The sequence below is a fragment of the Periplaneta americana genome, chromosome 14, assembly GCF_040183065.1.
Source record: "Periplaneta americana isolate PAMFEO1 chromosome 14, P.americana_PAMFEO1_priV1, whole genome shotgun sequence".
Lineage (NCBI taxonomy): Eukaryota > Metazoa > Arthropoda > Insecta > Blattodea > Blattidae > Periplaneta > Periplaneta americana.
Window position 1 is genome coordinate 80,720,303 of NC_091130.1, and position 14,020 is coordinate 80,734,322.

At 35.3% G+C, this 14,020-nt stretch overlaps 1 protein-coding gene across 3 annotated transcripts in view; it reads left to right on the forward strand.

Annotated features, from left to right (window-relative positions):
- The first annotated feature begins 851 nt into the window (after positions 1–851).
- Positions 852–14,020, forward strand: part of LOC138713504 (uncharacterized) — a 34,354-nt gene continuing 21,185 nt past the window's right edge. Inside the window, exons 1-2 of one of the 3 annotated variants that reach the window (XM_069845672.1) lie at positions 852–975; positions 7,835–8,346. In XM_069845672.1, the coding sequence (XP_069701773.1) occupies positions 928–975; positions 7,835–8,346 (560 nt within the window). In that variant the 5' untranslated portion in view covers positions 852–927. Of the gene's footprint in view, positions 2,792–7,834; positions 8,347–14,020 lie in introns of those variants that run through there. The other 2 variants (XR_011335878.1, XM_069845671.1) reach the window with 2 other exon arrangements.

Consider the following 14,020-nt stretch of genomic DNA (forward strand, 5'->3'; position numbering starts at 1 on the left):
TCATATGCTCCATTCTTCTCCATATCCATATTTCAAATGCTTCTATTCGTTTCTCTTCATTTCGTCGTAATGTCCATAAATTTAATATAGAATTTGAACAAAAAAACTGTTCATGCATGTGTGTATGTGAACGGCACTTCTCCTGTTGTCTAATTTTTTAGGGCGAGCTGCTACTGAAAAACATCTGAAAATATTATAAATTAACGAAAGTAGGGACTATCGAAATATGTAATTATAATTGGAACTAAGAGGTTACATGAACTAAATGATAAACGATAAAAGAGAACACCAGCCAGAAGAAGTACACGAGGAAAAAAGGAATATATATGAACCTTCCATAAGTTTTTATGACAAATACCATCTGGAATCCATCTCATTACAGGACTAATGATAGGAGCCCGTGGGACCATACCCCAGTCCCTAATCGACTTCTGTAAATCTTTTGGCCTGCATAAAAATATTTTAACAGATCTAACAATTGCAGCACTCAAAGGCTCAATTGCTATTTTCAGGCATATGGACCATGACTAATTCGCATCTCCTTGACGTTACTTCGTTTAATATCATGTGTTTCACTATAATTCAAATTGTTATTTTTCACTCTAACTAACAACAATGTATCACTAAAGCTACAGTTTGCCTCAAGGCATTTATTCTATTGTATCATGGTACTCTTTGTCGATGGCAACCTGTAGAGGTTACAGGAAGAAATTAAATAAAATATATATAATATATATATCACTCATTCTTTAATCATTTTAGTGAAAGAAGTTAGATTCCCTTCAATATATTTTAATTGTATAAAATTTCCTATTCGTGTAATGTATGGGGGAAATTATGATGTCCTTACTGTTCATACCTGAGGTTCATACCTACTATTGGCAATCCTGTAACATTTAGGTGGGAGAAATAATTCGATTTGGGAATATGGAGTTTCGTGTGGAATTGAGTTCGCAACAAGTTACGAGTCATTTGGTGTGTTTTCATTGCTGTAAAGAGTTGAAAAGTAGACGTAATCTTGACTGAACCATTTAACTAGTTTTACATTTTATTTTGTTGCATTGAGATACGCCCCTGAAATTGTTTCATAGTGTTACAAACGTCGATTCGTTTCTAACCTCACTATTTCATAATAGTTTTCTTCATGGCGGTGATATGTATACAGTACGGACAATGTGGCAATCAAATCGGTCATCAGTTTTATTCACTTTTGTCTGATGATTTACAGCTCGTTGGAGAAGAGAGTGTGAAAGAAGGTTCAAAAAAAGAGAATGGGAATTTCCTTTACTGGAAAGAAAGTTCAAGAAGATGGTTTCGACATGTACCGCGGGGCAGAAAATTTGTAGCTCGGGCCGTTTTAGTAGATACAGAACCAAAGGTATTACAGGAAATTAATGAGCAGCTTGCAGGAAGCCGTTGGAAGTACGAGGCATCAAATATTATATTGGATAACGATGGAGGTGGTGCGAGAAATAATTGGGCGTACGGCTACAAAGTGAAGGGACCAAGTCTCCGAGATAAAATTATGGAATGTGTAAGAAAGGAGGTGGAGATAGCTGATGGGCAATCAGTTATTTTAAACATATTCAGTTCTGCTGGTGGGACTGGTTCCGGGGTGGGCAGTTACATGATTAACGTACTTCGTGAAGAATATCCCACTAAATGTATAGTGAATGCTGTTGTTTTTCCATACAAGTCGGGAGATGTTGTTACTCAAAATTATAACACTGTATTCACATTTTCAAAATTATATGATGTGTCTGATATGGTAATTGTTTTCGAAAATGATAACCTCCATAAGATGAGCGAGAATTTACTGAGGAACAAAAGTACTGAGCTTAGTGACTTGAATGATCTGATTGTACTTAAGTTAGGATCTTTACTGCAGCCGGTGGAAGCTCCACATTGTAATGGTGTACGTGGTCTTGTTTCACATCTCACTCCACACCCCCATTATAAGCTCGTTACGATTAAGTCTTCTCCCTACCACGCAAGAGAATCAGGGGTGTTCGAACCAAGTGCCTATTGGGACGTTTTGGTCGATCACTTGAAGCAATCCCTTCGTGGCAATTACCTGGATGCTGAACCAGTGTTTGACCGGGAGGCAAAGACACCGCGTTTGGTGCAGACTTCGCAACATTCTTTAATGCAGTATAGCCCTTGTATCAGCAACCTTCTTGTTTCGAGGGGGCAATATCCAGCCGACGTGGGAAGTTTTCTTGCAGCACCTCTGCATGATGATGTCTTGTATCCTCAGTGGATACCCAAAGTTTGTAGATGCCTTCATCTGCACCATAACACTAAATTGATGAATAGGGATAAATTTATTTCACTAGCTACAAACAATAGGATGCTATATTATCCACTAGATCTCTGTACTAATAGAGCTTGGCGTATGTTTCAAAATGGAGCTTATGTGGATCAGTATATGTCATTCGGTGTGACGAAGGATGAGTTCAAAGAAGCGTTTGGTAAAGTGGAAAATATTGTCAAATTGTACAAGGAAATCAAATGATACTATTGGTCTCGTATGTAGAATATCACAGTCTTCTTGGGAAGTGAGAGTAGGTACATCTGTGATGTTAAGAAATAGGTCTAGGTTTTCGTGTGTTGAATTTATCCTTTATTCAGTTTTATTGTAATTATTAGCCCCTTTTTTCCGAGAATCGTTAAATATTTAAATTTTTGCATTTGATTGCCACATGCAACCAAACTGACATTATTTTCATACTGAAAGTAAAGGCCGTGAGAATTATTTCATCCAAGTGACTTGAACAGTTCCCTCAGCCAGGTACAATTAAGTAAATCACTTTATGTAATCCTTAATTTTATGTTCAATAAGTTGTATGTAACAGTTGCAGTTAAGAGGATTTTAGTTGATTCCCAGAGAATATGAATGTTACATTGAAAGATATCTCATTGATGGTTGGTGTCTACTGCTCTGCTATTAGGCAATGAAACCATTTGCCATCTTGAAACCTAATAGCATTGAACAGTGTTACTAGTATAATACAGCGTTCCCAAAGGGGTCACTGATCCCTTAAAGTTCACACATCCTTTTGTTGGAACCTCACTCAAATGTTTTGCATAATTTAGCTGGTAACATGTTTTCTCATTAAATATTTGCTTAATGTAATGAAGTAAACATGGTTCATATATTGAAGTCATATTAAATGTTATGGTAATTAGCAACAGTCTTTTACAATGTTTGTGATAAGGTTAGTGGGTTAGTTTAGAGGATATCTAAGTGACTTGAGATCGATGAGTAAGTTATATGAAAAGATTTCAGTGATCTTAATAATTCCTTGGCCTCAAGTCACTTATATCCCTTCATGTAGGATTGCCAACTTTTCAAAATAAGAAACGGAAGATTTTATCGATTTCTTTTTTAGTGACTCATGCTTTCTTAAATTTTACTAAGATATATGTGGATCATATGAGGAAACAAAGAGGAAGGCAGAAAATAGGAAAGACTGGAGAAAACTAGGTTTGCAGCGAAAGACCTGCCCTTGGGCAGAACACTAAATGAAATTAAGTATAATTTTTAACGACATTTTCATATTTTGAAACTGATTTAGCTTCATTTAGCAATTTACTGTCATTTTAATACATTAAAAAACTCTTAGCAGGGCATGTTAAAATTTATAGCAATTTGAAACTCTGAATTTATTGAGCTCTGCATTAGTACAAACTTGAAAATTTTTCAAAATCGAAATCCCAGCAATAAAATAACAAAAATAATAGAAACTGTTATACAGCATTTCATTATTACCCAGTCCCAAATTCGAAATAAATGAAGGAAGTGTTGTATGGGGAAATAAAACATGTAAAGTCACGTTAGCATCCAGAAAACGTAAGGGAACAACTGGATAATGTGCACAATAGAGCAATGCCAACTACACTGGCCACTAGTCACCGAACTGTACCGAGCTGTGTAAACAAAAGGCAATCAAAATGGTAGTAGTAAAATTCGCGACTATATTCTTAAATAATTAACTCCATTAGTCAAGTCCAAGGTTACCGAGTATAACGGCAATATTTTGAATGCACTGAAAAAAAAATCTTATACTAGGTTATTACAATGAAATAAAAGGAAAAAAGGTGTGATTCAGGAAATATCATTGAAATGAACGAGAGTAATTTGCAGTTAATGTTCACTAAAGTGTTAACAACGTAATTATGGCCGTGTTGCCGATTTATTTCTGGTCTATAGAAAATACATCGTCATAGATTTTTGTATTATACTAGACTAATATGTAAATGAAACAGTTTGTTGAAATTTACAAATTATTTATTAAGAACAATATGGTATAATTAACATGAGTACATGGAGAATGAAATGAAATCTTATGTTTAAATTAATAAGTTTTGTCACGTGTGACTCACAACAGGAACATTTAGCTCTGAGATATCATCTATCATGCCTAACTGCTCATGCATGGACTTTGTTAATAAAAATGTAAACTAACTAAACCTAACCTTTGTATATGCAATATGTATAACCAAAGAAAGAAGAAAATAAGAAAAATAACTATCTAATGCTAATGTCACTTATGTGAAAATATTGATAAGGAACAACATAATTCTAATGAGAATATATTTCGAAATACTTTTAAAGAACAACATAATCCTAATGAGAGTAGCCTATATTTCAAAATATTAATAAGCCTAATCACTGTCCGTATGTCTAATTTAGACTAATATATGTATCTGCTCATTAAACCCTATCTAACCTTGTCACTAACAGTGGTGCTCATTAAACCCTATCTAACCTTGTCACTAACAGTGGTGCTATCTGTCAATAATGTTCAGAATGAAGGAGGTACCAGCGAATAGGGATTATAAAGAATGGACACTTTGCGTCGGTGCCTTTGATGTAGCCGGACTGATTTCAATGACCTTCAAGCCAGCTAGAGTGTGAGATTCTGCTTTCTCTCTATAGTTGGCGCTGACATCACACCAGCTAGCAGTCGACACAGTGGAAATATAACACATATAATTAATACATCTAGGTACATTATGTACTCAAATAAAATAAATTGTATCTATAAAATAATAAATCCGTCATTAACTGTAATGTCTAGACTCTAGAGTTCCATTATAATGAGAGTTGAGACGTTGACCCCAACAACAATTAAAATATGTAATGATTTGATAGCACTGAAAATGGAAAAACGAAACTCTTATGAGAAGTAAAACCATATACCTATATTATACTATATGCAAATATTAAACGAATTTGATACATAATTTTATATTGTATTATATTATTTTATAACATAATTTATTATATCTGAAATATAAAAAATTACTACCAAGATTTAAAATCATCTGTCCTCAAGTGAGGTTGACCACTGGGATCCGGAATTAACAAACATAAAATATAATGGGAAATGAAACGGGCAAAATATGGATTAGATTTGTACATTAAAACAAAAATTTACGAGTTAATATATAGATGATAGTGTAAAATTTGAAGAGAGGCCTTCAGAATTTCCATTACAATCTTCTGAACCTCATAAAAGGGAATTTTAAAGGATTTAAGAATATTACATGTAAATTTTGGTAAACAACCCCTCGCTCCAAATAGTAAGCCTGCAACATCCCAGTTGTAAAGTGAAATGCCATATTTTTCACTGAGGTATGGAAGACAAGGTACATATTTAGCTCGCTTGTCATCATTAATCTGCAGTGCTTGATTTGTGTCTCGTTCGAAGCAAATCATAGGGTCTAAGACCATCGCTTTCTGGGTTCTTCTATTGATGGCAATTATATCGACTCTTCTATGAGAATCATCTTCAGACACGCAATGAATCTCCTCATGTACTTCCCATCCTCTGTTTCTTAGCAGGTTGGCAATTGCTGTACGGACACGATGGTGTCTGTTGTTAAGCAGTAGCTCTCCCTTCTTACAGAACCCCAGTACGTGGCCAAGTGTTTCAGTCTCGCTGCAGCTGGGATGGCGACAATGGGTAGTACTGAAGGTTCTGCCAGGGACAGATCTCACTGCGGTGACGTTGCAAGACATCTTGATGGCATTGATGTATTCCGAGGACGAAAGACACTTTTTAGAGGAGATCCAGGAGTTGGCTTTGGGGCATTCTTCAAATGTACAAACACCTTTGCCTTTATGTGGGAGCTGGCACCATGACTGGAATGATTGTTTTCTGAGAATTTCTCTGAGATGTTTTTTTCCTTTAGTTTGAGGAGTGACGCTGTGTGGAGCAATCTTCAGGCGCGTGAGAGATGTTTTCTTCTCCTCTTCTAGATTTCTCATGTGATGTAGATGTGCATCATTCACGTGTTCCAGTCGCCTACAGATGATATAGTGTTGAATACTGGCTTCCCATTCAGCTCTCAGAATTCCAAGACCTCTTACGTTCTTCGATGCATACAGCATGGCATTCAGAGTGTCATCTGGGAGGGACAATATTTCCTTGATTACACTTCTGATAATTTTATCAATATTTTTCAAAAAATTTTCAGGAAGTTGGTTGAGTGGAGCGCATTGCAAGGGATAAACAAGACCTGGCCAGATATATTCGTTAATTATTTTCATTTTTTGGTCCGGTTTTAACAATATGCATCGGACGAGATTATTGAGGTCAAGTGACAAATTAGTTATAATTTTTTTTTTTTTTTTTTTGAGAAATAAAGAAAAGCCGTTAACTTGAATTTATTTCAAGCAAAGCGTTACTGGATTATGCAATAAGGTAGGCGATGTTTGGATCCTGTGTCTCAACTCTATACTCAATTATTATCTTACCGTATGCTCGATTACACTAACCTCTAGCGCTTGAAAGTGGAACCAAACGTCGGCGCACAGAGAAACAAAACACAGTAAAATTCGCTCAGTGTCCATTCTTTATAATCCCTATTCGCTGGAGGTACAGAGAAAAAAAGAAACAAATTTCTCCTCCTAACGACACCACTGGTCAATATCATGCCCACATGTTGGCGAAATTGTGTACTTAGCCTAGTTCTATTTGGTTGTAACTGTAATGGCACGTTGAAAGCTACCGTAGCTAATTTTTCAGTTTAGCAAATGTAAGAATATGAGAAAAACATACAACCTGGCAACCATACCCTCAACTAATCCACTAATCTTGACCGGTTGACACTTGCTAATTACAAATTTTAGTTTGTTTTTTAATATAATCTATAAATACATAAATAAAAACATTATTTTACGTTGTATAATGTCTTTGCTGTCAAAAATTAAACTAATTTTTAAGACTCACAATAAGGCCGTTACTGTAATGAATTTGTTGATGTCGTTTTCCACCTGTCAGTTTTACAAAGTCTGGCTCAATTATAGATACAAATCACAAGTCCAAACAATATTTACTTTTGTATTTGTCCTTCAAGATAACCAGAGCAGAAAATATATACTCACACTAACAACACGTTGATGCATATGACATTTAAAATGTTGTATGGCAATTTGGGAAACAATGGAATAGACCTACATAGACAGGAAAAAAAAAAAAAAAAACACGATTCTTAAGTTGGAATCAGAAAATAATTCTAACAGCTGCTCTTCTTCTTTGACGGACATATCTTTTTGTCACCTAGAAGGACTTTTTAACCCAATTGTTATGAACTAGAACTAACCTAAAAATGGTAGACAGGCATGATATGGAAGCCAAGAGAAGTCCCTCAGACGATCTCATTCCTGTTAAATTCTTGTATCTCAGCAGTCTGAAATGAAAAAAGAATTCCGAGAGCGTGATAAAATTAAATCTACCACAGCAAAGTTGAAGTTATTTACTTTTGAGTGTCTTATCAACAGATATTTAGTAATAAAACTGACATTATTCAATTCTTTTTTTAGGAAGAAAATGGTAGAAGAGAGACTAGGAAACGAAAACCAGCTGTTGATGTTTACAGCCCAGACATCCAGCAACCTGTGCAGTCCTCTGCACATTTTCACGACTGGACTCATCAAGAGAAAACAGCATTACTTGATGCCCTGAAGACGTATGGACACTATGACATAGAAAATCTGTGCAAGGCTGTGCCTACCAAAAGCAAGAATCACATCAAAATGGCCATTGATATGTGGTGGAAGGCAGCACGGATTGCAATGAACGCCTCATCGAGTGGTGAAAAGAGGAATAAGGACAAACTGAAGCTGGTGCCAAAAAGGGGAAGGGGAAGGCCCTCAGTGCCCAGGGGCAGTGGCATTACTGGCAGAGCACCCATAGATCAGTGGCTACACAAGTTGGAGGAAAGTCAGCCACTGGTTGGACATCTCCAGTCGAAGCTCCTTGCAAAGGTGTTCTTGTACATCTCCAAGTATGAAGAACACCCCCCACCAGAAAAGTGTGGTGGTGTTGATTACAGGTGACAAGACAACTTATCTCACTTCATTTGGGTATCCCAGCTTTGTTACATTCTCTAGAGATTCCTTAAATTCTACTAAATATAACAGTGTTTTAATTCTTCTCAAATACAGTTCCAAAATAAAGACTTATTGTTTCCATACATACACAGCAACTCTCATGCACTATACAAGGTCTAATAAGATAATAGGTGGTTATAGGAGGCCAGATACTTACTCAAGATCGTTTATGTAGGTACCAATTATGCCATCTTAAACTACTTGTACATGATTTATAATTTCATTTTCGAATGATGATCTAATATTCTAAGTGGCCACTATTTTTTCGCGCACACTCCTCACATAGCACTGTCTAACACATCTCTAAGAATGTCAGCAGTCTCTTCACAAATACCTACTTTAAATCTTCCAGTGTCCTGTTGCAATTTGGAATATAGTCTGCTTTTCAGAGATTCTCAGAAAAAGAGCACAAATGGTCAAATCAAAGGAGGATCTAGCCAGCCAATAACTGTCACCTCTGCTGGAAATAAACCAGCTTGAGCTCAGCTCATAGCTATAGTGATCCATACTTAGGGTGACTAGACGTCCTCTTTTGTCCGTACATGTCGTCCTTTTTATGCCTTTGTCCGGGGTCCGGGCGGATTTAAAAAAAATCAAGAATTGTCTTCCTTTTCGTAACTTGTAGGCTATGCCTGATATTTTGAAATTATCTGATTTGACGCCTTTTGCAAGTAATTTGCCTATAGATGGCAGCAGCATCGACGAAATATACTCTTTGCCAACAATCATAACTCTATGCTTGGAAAGTAATATTAAATTCACATTTTGTGTGGTCTTTTTATGTATTCTGATAGTAATTTATAATTCTCTTGGCTTTCATATGTAGTTAACTGTGAAATCTATATAATAATTTGAACTGGTAATGGAAATTACGGGAAAATGGCTGAATGGATTTTAATAAATGACCCCTCATTTTGAAGCTTGGAACCCAAAGTTTTTCAGAAGAATAGTAGTTTTCAGTGAAATGTCAATTTTCCTACATCATTTTCCTATTTTCCAAAATCCATCTTTCGTCAGTTTTGAGAACTAATTAATTGCATTTCAGAATAAAACAAAAGACACACTGGAATAAACAATAGACTATTACACGAAGGCCATGACCTACAGGATTGCTGACATAGTTAAGAGTTCAGATGGCTCAGATTTTTCACATCATAATGCCAATATGTCATCTTCATTTGTGTAATTTTTTGATAACATACAAAAAATAATTTACAGGTGTGATTCTCTGGTCTGTAGTTTTCTGAGTACAACTGTGTATTGGATGTTATGAACTACAAAACTTAAGAATGTTTGATGACATTATTACCATTAAAAATGAAATATTATTATAGTTAATACAACACATAATGCTATACTGATGATATGAAAGTGAAACCTTTTGGGGCTTTATCTAAGTAGACGCAGAGAAAGAATATTTTATATTAGATCTTCATTTCTATAATTTACTGAGTAACGGCTATATATTACTGAAAACTATAACACTTACGTAAGGTAACAATATTGTTATTAAAAATGAAATACTTTTATAGTTATTAATCAAGTGGTGTGGGTCTTTTTCATATATTTAATGGCAGTGTGATATAGATATTACTGATTCTCTAATTTTCCTTCGGTAGTAATTGAGTCATGCTTCCTATTTTAGTTGCGTCTTTAAACTACATCAAAATTAATTTCATAACTTCTTTGGTTTAATCGATTAGATTTGTGATTGCTGACAAGCATATTTTGTTGTAGGGAAAATAGCATGCCATTTTACTTCTTGCTACCATGATAAGTAAGTTTATTTCCCGCAACCAGCAACGAATAAAACACTGAAACTGCTAACGATTTATGATGGACAAGTTTATTTAGGGCGCATATAAGATTCTACAACTCTGACATATCATTCGCCTCATTTTCCACATCTCAGCAATAGATTCTTCACAACAGCCTATATTACAGAAAATATATGGGATAACATTCATTGTTGCACAAATTAATGCAGCAGTGTTTGGTAGATCAGTATTGTCTGGAGGAAGCGCAAAACATACAATTCCTAAGAAAAGACCAAAAGGTATTACTTACTGATAAAATAAGAGGCCTACAAGATTTTGTAATCTCTTGATCACCTCAGCAAGATCTCTTAGTGGGAAAAAGTGATTCTGCCCTCTACATTTCAGGGTAGTTCACGAAACATGCAGCAGGTATGCCAAGATGCTAAGTCTTTTGTTCAAAGCATGACAAACCTTACATTTTCTTAACTTTCACCTACAATCCGCAATTACATGAACTAGCTACTGCATTACTCCCACATGAAAAACTCGCTGATCGTCCTGACATTGTTACTTGCGATTTCGCATTGAAACTCAAGAACTGAAGACGGTTCAAGGAAAAGTATTTGGCAAAAAAGAAAGATTCAGAGGGAGTATGTTTCACTATTATGGAAGCAAATAACTTTCAAAATGTCTGGTATTCTTCATTGAAAATAAATCTGAACAATTTTTATTTGAACTTCTTATGGACTTAGTTTGCAGTATTTGCTTCACAAGCCACTAGTAATTTTATATTGTTAAGTTTTACTATAAGTATGCTGTAATAAAGTAGATATTGACATAATTTTAAGTATAATATAGGCCTAAGCCTAAATCTGAATATATATTTTCTGTCCTCTTTAATTTATTATAGTTTGCTTGACTTGCATATAGCTAACTGTAAAATCATTATTATTTTTACCGTAATTATTTTGTAATATTGAAATGCTTTTAAGTATGATACAAGCCTAACTCTGTACTGTATGGTTTATTTAACGAGGCTCGCAACTGCAGAGATTATATCAGTGTCGCCGGTGTGCCGAAATTTTGTCCCTCAGGAGTTCTTTTACATGCCAGTAAATCTACTGACTTACACTACCCAGGCCAACTGTACTGTAAATATTTTGTAAGAAAGTAGAAATTGACGTAATTTATAGTATAATATAGGCCTAAGCCTAAATGTAAGTACATATTTACTATCCTCTTTTTTCGAACAATATCCCCCTTTTTGAAGCTTTGTGTTCTCTTTTCTAATAAAAAGAGAGATTACTTGAAGGAAAAACTGAATGAGGTATATGAGGGCGGCAATGAGCCTTCGGGTTCCTTAAAAGCCATTTGTAAGTAAGTGTCCTCTTTTCTATTGATGTGAATCTGGTCACCCTACGCATAATTTCATAGTGTAGGCCAATGAAACAGGATTCTGTTATTGTTGTTATCCAGTAGGTGAATTTGGGAGCATTTAATCCATTATTCTTCCTCCCTCGTAGTACAGACCACTCAGATTCTCTTATTTTCGTAATGGAGGTATTTGTAGTCAGTTCTTGATCCTTGTTTACAGAGGGCACATCCTTCTGGTTCGTACACTCCAGTTTTGTGGAGGTGGGCAGCTAATCAATAATGCCCTGAGTTTGAACAAAATAGATATAGCTATGGTCTCCTTTCTGGTCTTTGAGACAATTCTTGTCAAAATGCAAAGTACTCCAGTGGAACAAGATCCTGGCACTTTTAATTTCTAGCAGCGTAGGAGTTGGTATTATTGTCTTATTATTTGTTTAATTATTTGACAGCTGCAATATGTTGTTAAATTGTTCAGTGTGTCATTGTAATCGAATAGCATAGCATTGATTACATGAAAATTTAAATCACTCTTCCACAACAACAGGACATATATAAATACATATATGTTGTTGTTGTTGTTTCAATGCCTTGCATCTAGCAATGAAGCCATTAGCATTCGTGCTCTCCACTACTTCTAGGCTGCAGTGTCTTCTGCAGATAGTGCATTGCAGGTCTTCAAGTGGCTCTCGTTCAACTCCTCTTGACTGTTGCACAGGGAACACAATGGTGAATTTAGAATTTATAGTTCATGTAAGTGGCTTGCCAAGCAATCATGTTCTGTAAGCACCCTGAAGGCTGCAGCTGCTGTTTTCCATGGTAATTGTGAGATTACTTCTGGGTTCAAGATTAGGGTGTTCCATTTTTTGTTTTCGGCATGTTTTTTTTTGATTCCTCAATATGAAGGTGTGAGAATTTAGAATTGATCAGGTGCTTTACTGAAGTCATTGGCAAATTTGTCTTTCTCATTTGCTGTATTGTTGTACCTTTCGTGGCAAGAGTATCTGCCAATTCGTTGCCTTTGATCCCACAGTGTGCCGGGACCCACTGCATGTGAATTATTTTGTTAAGATTTTTGAGTTGAACTAACATGTTGTAGCAATCCTTTATTTTCTCTGATTTTTTTGTGGTGTTTGAGTATATAGCTTGAATTGCAGCTTTGGAATCTGAGAGGATTACTGCTTTATTGTACTTGTTAATTGGGAGATTCGTTAATTGCTGTAGAGCTATGTGTATTGTCATTATTTCGTCATAATTTGTGGTGTTAAGACTTGTTGCTTGATAAAATGAGAATACCGGTAGTTAACATGAGACTCCAGCTCCAGTTCAGTGGTCTTTAGAAGATTCGTCTGTAAAAATTTGTAATCATTCTTTTGAGAGATATTTGTGTTGATTGTTTCGAGCTTTCGTTACATCTATGGGTGTTTCTGATGTATTTACTTCTTCTGTTAGCTGTAAAGTGTAATTGAGCTGTTTAAAATCTAGTGGGTACACTAATACATATATTAAAATCACCTTTTTTTCCTGCTGGATCCTATACTTACATCACGTGATGTAAATACATTCAATAAAATACCAAATACACTTTAAGTACATATCACCTTTCTTCAAATGATAGGAACAAGCAACTTTCATTAAAACTTTAGTGGCGTGGAACAATGCATATATCACTTGTAACTGATTAGTAATTATTATGGAGTAATAAAATACAAGTGTTCAAGAAGCTTTTGTGGAAGATAATTTTTTCTGATTGTATTATAAAGAAATTAAAGGACGAGGAAGCTAAGCAAAATTATCAGGTCGAAATTTCGAATAGGTTTGCCACTTTAGAAAGTTCCGATGAAGTTGAGAAAGAATTAGATGTTAATAGTGTGTGGGAAAATATCAGAGATAATATCAAAATTGCAGCTGAGCAGAGCATAGGTTATTATGAAACTAAGAAAAAGAAACCGTGGTTTGATGAAGATTGTTGCATGGTAATAGAAAGAAGGAAACAGGCAAAATTGAAATTCTTACAGGATCCAGTTGAGGAGAAGACAGATAATTATTTCAATGAAAGACTGGAAGCAAGTCGTACACTTAGGAATAAAAAAAAAGAGGTTACTTGAAGGAAAAACTGAATGAGGTAGAAACAAATAGTAAGAATAAAAACATTCAAGATTTATATAAGGGTATAAAGGAATTTAAGAACGGATATCAGCCAAGGGTAAACATGATCAAGGATGAGAATGGTGACTTGCTTGCAGACTCTCCATCAATCCGGAACAGATGGAAAAACTATTTTGCGCAATTACTAAATGTACATAGGCCAAATAGAAATGATCGGGACGAAATTGAAATACAAACTGCTGAGCTATTTATACCCGAACCCACACTTTCAGAAGTCGAAATTGCGATAGAAAATCTAAAAAAGTACAAGTCTCCAGGTATCGATCAAATTCCAGCAGAATTAATACAAGAGGGTGGAAGTGCATTATATAGCGAAATT